This window comes from Gorilla gorilla, chromosome 13, assembly GCF_029281585.2.
Source record: "Gorilla gorilla gorilla isolate KB3781 chromosome 13, NHGRI_mGorGor1-v2.1_pri, whole genome shotgun sequence".
Classification (NCBI taxonomy): Eukaryota; Metazoa; Chordata; class Mammalia; order Primates; family Hominidae; genus Gorilla; species Gorilla gorilla.
In genome coordinates, this window is record NC_073237.2 from 126,749,810 (window position 1) to 126,761,929 (window position 12,120).

The following is a 12,120-nucleotide window of genomic DNA, read 5'->3' on the forward strand; positions in this document are numbered from 1 at the left end:
AAACTGTTACCACTGGCCTCTTCTCACATTCTTGTCCTCAGCAGCGAGAGCACCCACCCCTACATCCAGGGTGCTATGTGCAGAGGAAGGGGACCCCTCCTTAACACGGGCAGTGTGGGTGGGCTGGGGAGTGGTCTCTGTCGGCAGGATGAACTGGCCCCGCTTGGGCAGTTCTACCAGCTCCTAACGCCACCTGCTGCTTTCCCGGGACCAGCTGCTCTGGCTAGCCCTGTAATGACTTGCTCAAGACATTTGTTACAAAAGCGTGGCCAGGCCTCACCTTCAGAGATTCTCACTCAGGGGGACCCTCCCTGGTCACTGTGACACCAGGTTGGGTGTAGAACCAGATGGATCTAAGGGGACTCCAGCACCTTGCAAAGCTGAGAGTCAGAAAGGGTGACACCTGGGCCTGGGCACAACTGGGGGTGTGTGGGTCCCAGGGCAAGGCTGCTGCGGCCATCTGCAGGTCCACAGGACCCTTTGTGGCTGGGCAGACGGGGACAGGCAGACCTTCTCCAACCCCAGTGACGAAGGGGAGGGAATGGCCCTGATGAGGTCCCTTCGGCTGTGGCTCTAAGGGGGCAGGGAAGCAGCTCCTCGGCTCTCCTTGCCCCCAAGTGCCCCCCAGCATCCGGGAGGACGGGCGCAAGGCCAACGTGTCGGGCATGGCTGGGCAGTCCCTGACGCTGGAGTGTGACGCGAACGGCTTTCCAGTCCCTGAGATCGTGTGGCTGAAGGACGCGCAGCTGGTGGGTGTCCCCCTAGGGTGGGCGGGGTATGGGTGGGATTTAGGCTGGGGACAGGCCTTCTGGATGGGCATTTCTGCGTGTGCCAAGGTGGGGCAGGGAGATGTGACAGGTGTCTTTGGTGGTGCTCTGGGGTTCAGGGCAGTGGAGGATAGTGGTCATGTAGTGAAGCCTGGCGGGGGCTGCGTGGCAGAGAGCATAGCACCGTTCTGGCCACTGGCCACCTCTCGGGCCTCAGTTTCCTCATTACTGATGCTGGGGGTGGTGGCTGGATCCCCTCTTACTGGCTCCCTCTGGCCTCTCCTACCCAGATTCCTAAGGTGGGCGGCCACCGCCTCCTGGAGGAAGGCCAGTCCCTCCACTTCCCCAGGATCCAGGAGGGTGATTCTGGGCTCTACTCCTGCCGGGCAGAGAACCAGGCTGGCACCGCCCAGAGGGACTTCCATCTCCTTGTGCTCAGTGAGTGAGACCTGAGCCCCGTAACTCCCAAGTGTGTCTGGCCCTGTAGCCCCAACTCTTGCAGGCACACCGGGGGAGAGGGTAGACTTTGCCTGCGGAGAGCAGGGGGCACAGAGGGACCCGTGACAGACCCAACCCCCATCCTCACAGAGCTATCAGGCTCGGGGGACAGACATCAGTCAGGTGATTAGCAAAATCATTACTGTCACAAGTGCTACCAAAGAACAGTCTGGGTGCTGAGGGCTCCAGAGCAAGCCCTTCTGGCCAGGGTTTTGGGGGGCTTCCCAGGAAGGTCAGGTAGGAGGAGGGCCCAGGCTGGGGGGTCTGCGCAGACAAAGGCCCCGTGGTAGGCGGGGCTTGCAGGGTTTGAGCAGTTTCCCACCCCTCACCCCTTGTCACCCCCAGCCCCTCCTTCCGTGCTTGGAGCCGGGGCCGCTCAGGAGGTGCTGGGATTGGCTGGTGCAGACGTGGAGCTGCAGTGTTGGACCTCAGGGGTCCCCACGCCCCAGGTGGAGTGGACCAAGGACAGGCAGTGAGTGCCCCCCTCCCCGAGGATGGCGTGTGGTGGTGCCCAGACTCAGCCTGCTGGATGTGGGGGTTGGGGAAGGTTGAACTCTTCTTGGGGAGCTGACAGGCATGGCATGTGCCACCCAGGGCCCAGAATGAGGGCTGTAGGGGCGCCTCCCACCCAGCGGGAGATTAGCCAGGGAGACCCCACTCTTACCTCAGCAAAGTCTTCTCATCTCTTAGCCTTTCCTTTTTTTTTTTTTTCTGGTGACAGGGTCTTGCTCAGTTGCTCAGGTTAGAGTGCAGTGGAACGATCTCAGCTCACTGCAGCCTCAAACTCCTGGGCTTCTTGGGCTCAAGAGATCGTCCCACTTCAGCCTCCCAAATAGCTGGGACCACAGGTGTGCGCTACCAACAACAGCTAATTTTTTAAAAAATGTTTGTACAGATGGGGTCCTGCTTTGTTGCCCAGGCTGGTCTCGAACACCTGGCTTCAAGCAATCCTCCTGCCTTGGCCTCCCAAAGTGCCGAGATTACAGGCATGAGCCACCGTGCCCAGCCTCTTTTTTTAAACTCACTTTTTCTCTAAGTAAAATTCACATAATGGGCTGGGTGCGGTGGCTCACGCCTGTAATCCCAGCACTTTGGGAGGCCAAGGCGGCCAGATCACCTGAGGTCAGGAGCTATCAGCCTGCCCAACACAGCGAGACCCTGTCTCTGCTAAAAATACAAAAAAAAAAAAAAAAAAAAAAAATAGCCAGGCATGGTGGCAGGCGCCTGTAATCCCAGCTGCTTGGGAGGCTGAGGCAAGAGAATCCCTTGAACCTTGGAGGTGGAGGTTGCAGTGAGCCGAGATCAAGCCACTGCACTCCAGCCTGGTTGACAGAGCAAGACTCCGTCCAAAAAAAAGTCCACATAACATACAATTAGCCATTTTAAAGTGTACAGTGGGCCAGGTGCAGTGGCTCATGCCTGTAATCCCAGCACTTTGGGAGGCTGAGGTGGGCAGATCACGAGGTCAGGAGATCGAGACCATCCTGGCTAACACGGTGAAACCTCGTCTCTACTAAAAATACAATATATATATATATACGGGCATGGTGGCGGTAGTCTGTAGTCTCCTGTAGCCTCCGCTACTTGGGAGGCCGAGGCAGGAGAATCACTTGAGCCCGGGAGGTGGAGGTTGCAGTGAGCCATCGTACTACTGCACTCCAGCCTGGGCAACAGAGCAAGACTCAGTCTCAAGGGAAAAAAAAGGTGTGCAGTGTAGTGGCATTTAGTACATTTGCAGCATGCGGCAACTTTCACTTCTATTTAGCTCCTGACATTCCATCACCCCAAAAGGACACCCTGGACCCATCAGCAGTCAGTCGCTGTCCTCTTCTTCCCAGCCCCTGGCAACCACAAGCCTGCTTTCCTTCTCTATGGACGTGCCTGTTCTGGGTACTTCACATCACTGGCATCATAGAGTGTGTGGCCTTTTGTGTCTGGCTTCTTCCGCTCGGCATATTTTCCAGGTTCATCCATACCGTGGCAAGTGTCAGAATTGCCTTCATTTTTGTGGCTGAATAATGTTCCGTGGCATGGACGGACCACACGTTGTTGATCTATTCCTCGCTTACTGGGCCTTTGCATTGCTTCCACCTCTTGGTGCTAATGAATGGCCCAGCCTCGCTTTTTACAAGCCACACACTCCCTGTGTGCAGCGTGCCCCATCCAGCCCCTCGGCCTCACTGGCGCTTTTCCCTTGCCCGTCTCTCCAGGCCTGTCCTTCCGGGAGGCCCTCACCTGCAGGTTCAGGGGGATGGCCAGGTTCTCAGGATCACCGGCAGTCACGTGGGGGATGAGGGACGATACCAGTGCGTGGCCTTCAGCCCAGCTGGTCAGCAGGCCAGGGACTTCCAGCTCCGAGTTCATGGTGAGCCCCCACGCCTTCTGCGACCCCACCACAGGCTACTCAGGAAGCTTCCCACCCAGCTGCCCGCTGCCTTAGAGGGAGAGTGAGGGCTGAAATGGGGGACCTGGTGAGTGATCCCTGAGTCCAAGAAAGCTGGGGGCTGGGGTCAGGATTGGGGTCAGGGTCAGGGGATAGAGGTTATCTGGCCCAGCGTTTTCCAAATCCATGGTTTCCATCCCAGCTCTAAAAATTTACTACTTTTTTTTTTTTTTTTTTTTTTGAGATGAATTCTCTCTCTGTTGCCCAGGCTGGAGTGCAGTGGCACCATCTTGGCTCACTGCAACCTCCGCCTCCCAGATTCAAGTGATTCTCTTGCCTCAGCCTCCCAAGTAGCTGGGATTACAGGTGCCCACCACCACACCCAGTTCATTTTTGTATTTTTAGTAGAGATGGGGTTTCACCATGTTGGCCAGGCTGGCCTTGAACTCCTGACCTCAAGTGATCCTCCTGCCTTGGCCTCCCAAAGTGCTGGGATTACAGGCGTGAGTCACTGTACCTGGCCCAAATTTACTACTTCTGATACCACTTGGAATTATGATTTACTTTTCTTTAAATGAGTCACACTTCCTTACACTGAAACACATTTATTTGAATATCCCTTGTTCTTATAAAGGATATTTAATATCGAAACTGTAAGCAGAAAACCAGTGCCGCTTGGCTAAGGAAGCTGAAAAAACAAACACACCCCATAGAGCAATGTTGTAAATTCTCGAGGCGTGGACTCCGCAGAGGGCACCCAGCCTGCATCTGCACTCTCTGTGCTAAAAAGCGGAGAGTAGAAAGTGCTAGAAAGGTTAGGGACGTGCATAGTAGCACCAAACGGAGCCTTTCCTTGCTGTAACCAGGATAGAAGGAGATTTGGGAGGGGTGTAACCATTCCATTCTGAGATGCAGTTATTTCATGCTGTGCCCATGTGCCCCTAGCATTGTCCTGGGTAGCATCGGTGGTGAGTGACCAGCCCTGTGTGAAGTCCTCATCTAGTCCAGCCTCTCATTTCACAGATGGGGAGACCGAGGCCCAGAGAGGGGAAGTGGCTCACCCCTGGTCTTCCAGTATGTTAGAGCAGAGCAGGGCCCAGAATCCAAGCCTGTGGCCCCGCCCCCACCTCCTGCACCTTCCACACCAGCATGTCCCCATGCTGACCTCTCCCATCTGTCCCCAGACCCCTCCCCTCCTTGTCCACCATGCCTTCCCTACCCCCGCAATGGAAGCCTGTGGTGTGTCTTGTGGCCCAAAGGCATGAGTCTGCTGCCCTGGGGAAGATGCCAGAGGCCTCAGGGGCTGCCTGTGACCAGCCCCACCTCTTTCCTTCTCAGCGCCCCCCACTATCTGGGGCTCCAACGAGACAGGTGAGGTGGCCGTCATGGAGGACCACCTAGTGCAGCTCCTGTGTGAGGCTCGAGGAGTGCCCACCCCAAACATCACCTGGTTCAAGGACGGGGCCCTGCTCCCCACCAGCACCAAGGTGGTCTACACTAGGGGCGGTCGGCAGTTGCAGCTAGGGAGGGCCCAGAGCTCAGATGCCGGCGTCTACACCTGCAAGGCCAGCAATGCTGTGGGGGCCGCAAAGAAGGCCACCAGGCTGGATGTTTATGGTGAGCAGCCAGGGGCCACAGCAGCCAGGGTGGGCAGTGGGAGGGACTCAGCCATGGTGGCCCCTGCCTGTCTCCAAAGGAAGGCTAGGTGGCCACTTGGAGTGGTCAGAGGCAAAAGGATAATGGGACCAAGACATTATCTAGGGAGAAGGGTCCTCCCAGCTCATGCGACTTCCCTCATACATGTAAGGAAACTGAGGCCAGGAGTGGAAGGGCCTGTCTAGGAGGCCATGGCGGAGCTAAGTGTAGAGTCCAGGTCTCCCCTCATGGTGTGGGGCTTTCACTAAACCATGCCCAGACCCCTGTGACCACCACAATAATTAACTGCCCTTAGCTCATCACTTCTGTAAGCTAGACCAGAGGGGCACTTTGCAGCATCAGCTCATTTGATCAGCTGGCAAAGGGACTTGAGCTCTCATGTCCCCAGTTACAGATGGTCACAGTGAAGCTCTGGAGCAGAGAGGTTTCCCCAGGTTCACACCCCTAGGAGGTGGTGGAACCTGGTCCTTACGCAGGCAGATCTGACTCCAGACCTCATGCTGTGAACCTCAGCATCAGCTCAGCCCTGAGGGGCTTGGCTCTGCGGACTTTTGAAGGAGAACTCAGAGGAAAGGGTGTCAGTGGCTCTGGATGGGTCTGAGCAGGGCCCCGGTGAAGTGTGAGAGGGCAGCGTGCAAGCTGATAGGGGTCAGCCTGGCCCCCCGTGGGGAGTCACTTCGGGACCTCTGGCTTCCAAAGATGCAAAGGGCTTGGGTACTGGAGCCTCAAAGTGCAGTTGAGCTGCATGGGCTCCACGGCAGCCTCTGAAGATGGCCCCGCTGCTAGCTCAGGGAGTCTTATTTTGGTACCCGAATAATATGAAATAGAAATGAAATAGAAAATGTGTATGTGTATGTTTTCATTAAATTTTCAAAGGGTCTTACACCCAAATAAGGTTAAGAAGCATCTCCCAGGCCACGGTTGCCCCTTGTGCCCTGGTAATGGCTTCATCAGCTCAGCAACTCGAGGGTCTCCTTGAGGGTAGGAGAGAAATTTCCCCTTTGGCGTGGCCACCATGGGCTCCAAGCATAGTTAACATCTGGTCCCCTTGTCCATCGCTGGCTAAGTTAGGAGCCCCCCAATCCAAGCCATCTGGGCTCAGGTCTGCCCCAGTCTTCTGCCTCCTGAGACTAGGGAGGGAGGGGACTTCCAGGAGCAGAGCTCTGTCCCGGCCCTAGGGGTCTCATTTGAGTCCAGCAGACACTGGACCTGCTGCGTATAGGCACTGGGGATGCAAGTAGGCCGGCCCTCTTTCCACTCATGCTGGGCTTGCCGGGGTAGCAGCGGGGGGATGGAGAGGCAACAGTCAGCACCCAGGGGTGGGGTGGTGCGCCCAGGGGCTGAGGAGGGTGAGAATGCTGCCCCGGGGTCTGAGCAAGGGGTTCAGCCACTGGAGGTGAGGGAAGGAAGTGTTTCACCTGGAGTGGGGTCGGTGAGGGGCTTCAGCGGGCCTGTTGGGCTGAGATGAGAGCAGGCTAGCGTCCAGCTGTGGTCCCCAAGCCGCACCCTGCCTCTTTTCCAGTCCCACCTACCATCGAGGGCGCCGGTGGAAGACCATACGTGGTGAAGGCTGTGGCTGGGAGGCCTGTGGCGCTGGAGTGCGTGGCCAGAGGCCACCCGCCCCCCACCCTCTCCTGGCACCACGAGGGGCTGCCCGTGGCAGAGAGCAACGAGTCGCGGCTGGAGACAGGCGGCAGTGTGCTGAGGCTGGAGAGCCCGGGGGAGGCATCCAGTGGCCTGTACAGCTGTGTGGCCAGCAGTCCTGCCGGGGAAGCCGTGCTGCAGTACTCCGTGGAGGTTCAGGGTGAGCCCGGCCCACCCCACTTAGAGCTGCCTGGGCTGTGGACCTCTGCCCAGGCCTGCTGCGTGCTTGTCCCGAGAGAGCTCCTGGAGTGGAGGGAGGGTGGGGAGAAGTAACCAGTGTCCCCACATTGCATGACACAGATGAGGACACTGAGGCCTGGGCTGTGGGGCCGGCAGGGCTAGGAGTGGGCAGGGTGGAGCCCCAGGATCAAGGGTCCCTGACTGTGCCCAGGAACCTGGGCTGGGTCACCCAGGACAGAGGACCTCGTTCTGCCTTCTGCCAATGGAATGGCCCTTTACGGAGACTTTCCTAAGGCCGGCTTGTGGGTGTGGTCCCAGCAGGGCGGGTGGGGCCTTCGCCTGCTCTTCCATCCATTGCTGAAGCATCTCAGGTCCTAGTGCTGTGTTGACCCCAAGTGGCACTGGAAATGAAGCCGGGAACAAGGCCAACCGGACTCCTGAGCCCTCAGTCTGCCAGGGAGGCAGATGTTAAATAATTAGGCCCAAGCCTTTGGGGAGCCCGGGGTGTCCCCTTACCCGCCTTGGGTGGCCCTGGAAGGCCTCCTGGAGGAAGGGCCACTGATAGGGAGACGTGAGGGTGAGGTGCAGCTGGGCCTCGCTTGGAAGGCTCTGGGGACTTCGGAGGGTTTGAGGCCAGTGGCTGCTCAGCTCCAAACACCCAGGAGTGTGTTCTGCCTGCAGTGCCCCCACAGCTCCTGGTGGCTCAAGGCTTGGGACAGGTGACCACCATCGTGGGACAGCCCCTGGAACTTCCCTGCCAGGCCTCAGGCTCCCCAGTACCCACTATCCAGTGAGTCTGGGGTGGTGGAGGCCAGGGCTGGGGGTAGGCAGAGAGCGTGTGCTTTGCGGATTGTGGGGGGAAGTGGACAGGAGAGAGGCTCCCTGTTTCCAGGAGTAGGAAAGAGGCCTGGAGCCACGGCTGGTGAGAGCAGGTGGGAGGAACTTCTAGGTTTCCTGCTTGTCCTGCCTGGCCTGGCCTTCCCTGGTCTCAGGTTGACGCGCCCCCCTCCCTACTCACCTTAGGTGGCTGCAGAATGGCCGCCCAGCCGAGGAGCTGGCCGGGGTGCAGGTGGCCTCGCAGGGGACCACACTGCACATTGACCATGTGGAGCTGGACCACTCGGGCCTCTTCGCCTGCCAGGCCACCAATGAGGCGGGCACTGCCGGGGCCGAGGTGGAGGTGTCTGTGCATGGTGAGTGGGCGTCTGGGGTTCTGGAGCTGTGGGCAGCCTGAGATGCCAGGGGTGGGTGGAGCCTGGGCTGTGGCAGGCCTGGAAGGGCACGGGGCTGGTCTTCGCTGGATGGCGTTTCTGGGCTGGACTTCCCGGTTCCCCACAGAGACGCAGGTGTGAGAGGCTGGCCGGGCCACTTATCACACTTATCCTCAGTCCTGACCAGCCCCTAGGCCTCACTCTTCTCCCCAGCTTCCTCTCTGTCCATCTGCTCTCTTCATGCTAACCATGCTGAACTTCACTTAGTTCTTTTAATATATCAACCCTCTTTCTCTCGTCTTCGTCTACGTTTGCTATTCCTTCTGCCCAGAACATTCTCCCTCCTCTTTGCCTGCCTAGCTCCTTATCTTTCAGGCATATCCTGAAATACTTTTCCTCCAGGAAGCCTTCCTTGATTCTACCATGTTTCTCATCTGCACTGCCCAGCCTCTCAATGCCTTAGCCCTCCAACCACTACATTGGGATTGCTTATTTGGTTGTCCATCTCCACTGTCCACCTCTGTGAGCTTTGAGAGGGCAACATGGTAGCTGCCTTTCCCTGACTGTGTCCAGGGGCCCAGTATAGTTCTGGCCACAGAGTAGATGCTCAGCACACATAAGGATGCATGGATAGATCAGTGGGTGGGTGGGTGGATGGGTGGGTGGATGAATGGGTTGGTGGATGAATGAGTGGACAGATAGAAGAGTGGATGGATGGATGGATGGAAAGGTGGATGGATGGGTAGATAGATGGAAGCATGGGTGGATAGAAGGGTGGATGAATGGGTGGACAGATAGAAGGGTGGGTGGATGGATGGATGGAAAGGTGGATGGATGGGTAGATAGATGGAAGCATGGGTGGATAGAAGGGTGGATGGATGGGTAAATGGATAGATGGGTAAATGGATGGATGGGTGGATGGATGGATGGAAGGGTGGGTAGATGGATGAATGGGTGGGTGGGTAGATGGATGGAAGGGTGGGTAGATGGATGAATGGGTGGGTGGGTGGATGGATGAATGAGTGGGTAGATGGATGCATGGGTAGGTGGGTGGGTGGATGGATGAGTGGATGAATGGATGGATGGATGGAAGAGTGGGTAGATGGATGGATGAGTGGATGGATGGATGGATGGATGGATGGAGGGATGGATGGATGGATGGATGGAAGGGTGAGTGGATGGATGAGTGGATTGATGGATGGGTGGGTGGATGGATGGAAGGGTGAGTGGGTGGATGGCTAGCTGGATGGATTGGTAGATGATGGATGGGTGGGTGGATGGATGGAAGGATGGATAGACAGAAGGATAGGTAGATGAATAAATGCATGAATAGATGGATGGGTGCACAGATGGTTGGGAGAATTTTTAAAGGGAATAACTACTCTGCTGGCTCCCAGTCTAGAGCTCTTTCCCCTAAGCCATGCGTCTAGGGGATATGATGGGCAGAAGCTAGATGCTAGCCTTTGGCCAGCCCTTCAAGGGCACCTTCTCACCCCCAGGCATCGAGGGGGTTGCTGGATGCCCACTGTACTCCTCCTGATTCTGACTCGGGCTCTTCCTGACTCTTTCCCTTCCCAGAGTTCCCATCGGTCAGTATCACTGGGGGTGAGAACATCACAGCTCTTTTCCTGCAGCCTGTGACCCTCCAGTGCATAGGGGATGGGGTGCCCACCCCAAGCCTCCGTTGGTGGAAGGATGGTGTAGCCCTGGCAGCCTTTGGGGGGAACCTACAGGTATGTGCAGGGGCCCCAGGGCTGGCGAGCCAGCTGGGCACAGGTGGAGGGGCTGCTCTGGGGGCTTCCTGGAGACTCTGAGCAAATCCCAGCAGGCTGGGGATAGGAAGGGCGAGCCTCAGCCTCTTCCGGGTCCTAGGAGCTTCAGTTGTCAGAGGGAGAAAATGTCAGCGGGGCGGACAGGGAATGGTATGCCTGGAGATCGGACGAGTCCCTGGAATCCAGGTGCTTGGCTCATAACTCTACCTCCAGAGCCAAAAGTGTCCCCATGCCTCACTGCTCCTACCCCCGGGCTCGGCAGCAGCCTGGCCATGCGCCATGTCCCGTCATCACTTGGACAGCCCCATGGCATACTATCTGCCCCCTCCCCTCCAGATTGAGAAGGCGGACCTGAGGGATGAGGGCATCTACACTTGTGCCGCCACCAACCTGGCTGGGGAGAGCAAGAGGGAAGTGGCGCTGAAAGTTTTGGGTGAGGACGTGGGTAACCAGCAGGGCCCAGGCCAGCATGTTGGGTGATCCCTTGGGGACCCTTGGGGCTGAAGTGTGTGGCGAGAGAGGGGGAGGAGGTTTTTCAGTCATAGTTGTGCACTTAACTTCAGAGGAAGTAGAAAGCCCTGAAATGAAAGTGTTAGCAATAGCTCTGTAGTCCCTTTTGGCAGGACTTTTTTTTTTTGAGATGGAGTCTCGCTCTGTTGCCCAGGCTGGAGTGCCGTGGCACTATCTCGGCTCACCGCAAGCTCTGCCTGCTGGGTTCACGCCATTCTCCTGCCTCAGCCTCCCGAGCAGCTGGGGCTCCAGGTGCCCACCACCATGTCTGGCTAATTTTTTTGTATTTTTAGTAGAGACAGGGTTTCACCGTGTTAGCCAGGATGGTTTCAATCTCCTGACCTCGTGATCCACCCTCCTCAGCCTCCCAAAGTGCTGGGATTACAGGCGTGAGCCATGGTGGAATTTTTAGTAGCAGACCTTGCCCACATTCATATTTACGTTTGCTTATTTTGGGGGTTTATTTGCAGGGAAATCCTTGTCCTTGTCCCTTCCCCTGGCTGTGCTGGCGTCGGCTGTCCTGGGGTGGGGGCTGGGTGCTGTATGATTGCCGTAAGGATGGTGGGGGCTGGGTGCTGTATGATTGCCATAAGGATGGCAGCCTGTTGCTCTTTGTTCTTGGGCTTGCTTCCAGGAGTGGGGTTGCTTAGTCTGAGGACATGAGCTGTTTTAGAGCCCTTTGTCTAGGATTTTCTATGGGGAGCAGGGAGCAGCACTGCTGGGATGGCTGGGATTAGAGCTGCCCAGAGCTTGCCCCTACCAAGCTGGGTCTCTCCTTGTCTCCCCCTAGTGCCCCCCAACATCGAGCCAGGCCCAGTCAACAAGGCAGTGCTGGAAAATGCCTCAGTGACCTTGGAGTGTCTGGCTTCGGGCGTGCCCCCTCCTGGTAAGACCCCTCCTCTTGGCTGAAAGCTACTTCCCGCCCAATTTACTGTCTAATGAGGCTGGCGAGTGACCCAGGGACTCTCTGATTGGACATAATGGGGAGAAATCAGCAGGTCTTTCCCCCCGTTTCTCTCATGTTCCTCTCTTCCTCTTCAACAATGTCCTTCGGGCCAAGGCCATGCTAGGGTCCAGAGCCAGTGTGAAACAGGCCTGCAGGGCATCTACTCAGAGTAAGCTTCACAGGGCTGTCCGGGGCTAGGGGCGAGGATCAGGACCTCAGAGTCACCATCTGGTCTGTAGGGTCCTCCCCTCTAGACCAGAAGTGGAGGAAAGGGCTGGGAGCTGGGGGCTGGGTGTGGGTGTTTGCATAGGGGACTGGGTGAGGCTTACGGTGGCCCAGGAGGAAGGCCTCTCTCCTGCTCCCATCTGAACTAGGCCCACCCTCCTTTGCTTGTTGCCTGTGAGCCCTGGGGATATTTGCCCCCTCTCGTGGGGATGCCTGCTGAGTTCCGGGGGCACGTCCTGGCAGGATGCAGGGAAGCTGCAGATACACGCGGTCCAGCCTGGCTTTGAGGCTGCTGCTTTGGGCTGGTCCATGTTCTCTAATGCCCCCT

The 12,120-nt window shown here is 57.3% G+C and overlaps 1 protein-coding gene across 1 annotated transcript in view; it reads left to right on the top strand.

The window, feature by feature from the left end:
* HMCN2 (hemicentin 2) overlaps window positions 1–12,120 on the top strand; it is a 170,223-nt gene that overhangs the window by 82,257 nt on the left and 75,846 nt on the right. Inside the window, exons 27-37 of the mRNA XM_055351348.2 lie at window positions 619–749; window positions 1,058–1,205; window positions 1,611–1,737; window positions 3,476–3,630; window positions 4,987–5,265; window positions 6,827–7,108; window positions 7,810–7,918; window positions 8,152–8,321; window positions 9,918–10,072; window positions 10,448–10,544; window positions 11,412–11,507. Coding sequence (XP_055207323.2) covers window positions 619–749; window positions 1,058–1,205; window positions 1,611–1,737; window positions 3,476–3,630; window positions 4,987–5,265; window positions 6,827–7,108; window positions 7,810–7,918; window positions 8,152–8,321; window positions 9,918–10,072; window positions 10,448–10,544; window positions 11,412–11,507 — 1,749 coding nt within the window. The remainder of the gene's footprint in view (window positions 1–618; window positions 750–1,057; window positions 1,206–1,610; window positions 1,738–3,475; window positions 3,631–4,986; window positions 5,266–6,826; window positions 7,109–7,809; window positions 7,919–8,151; window positions 8,322–9,917; window positions 10,073–10,447; window positions 10,545–11,411; window positions 11,508–12,120) is intronic.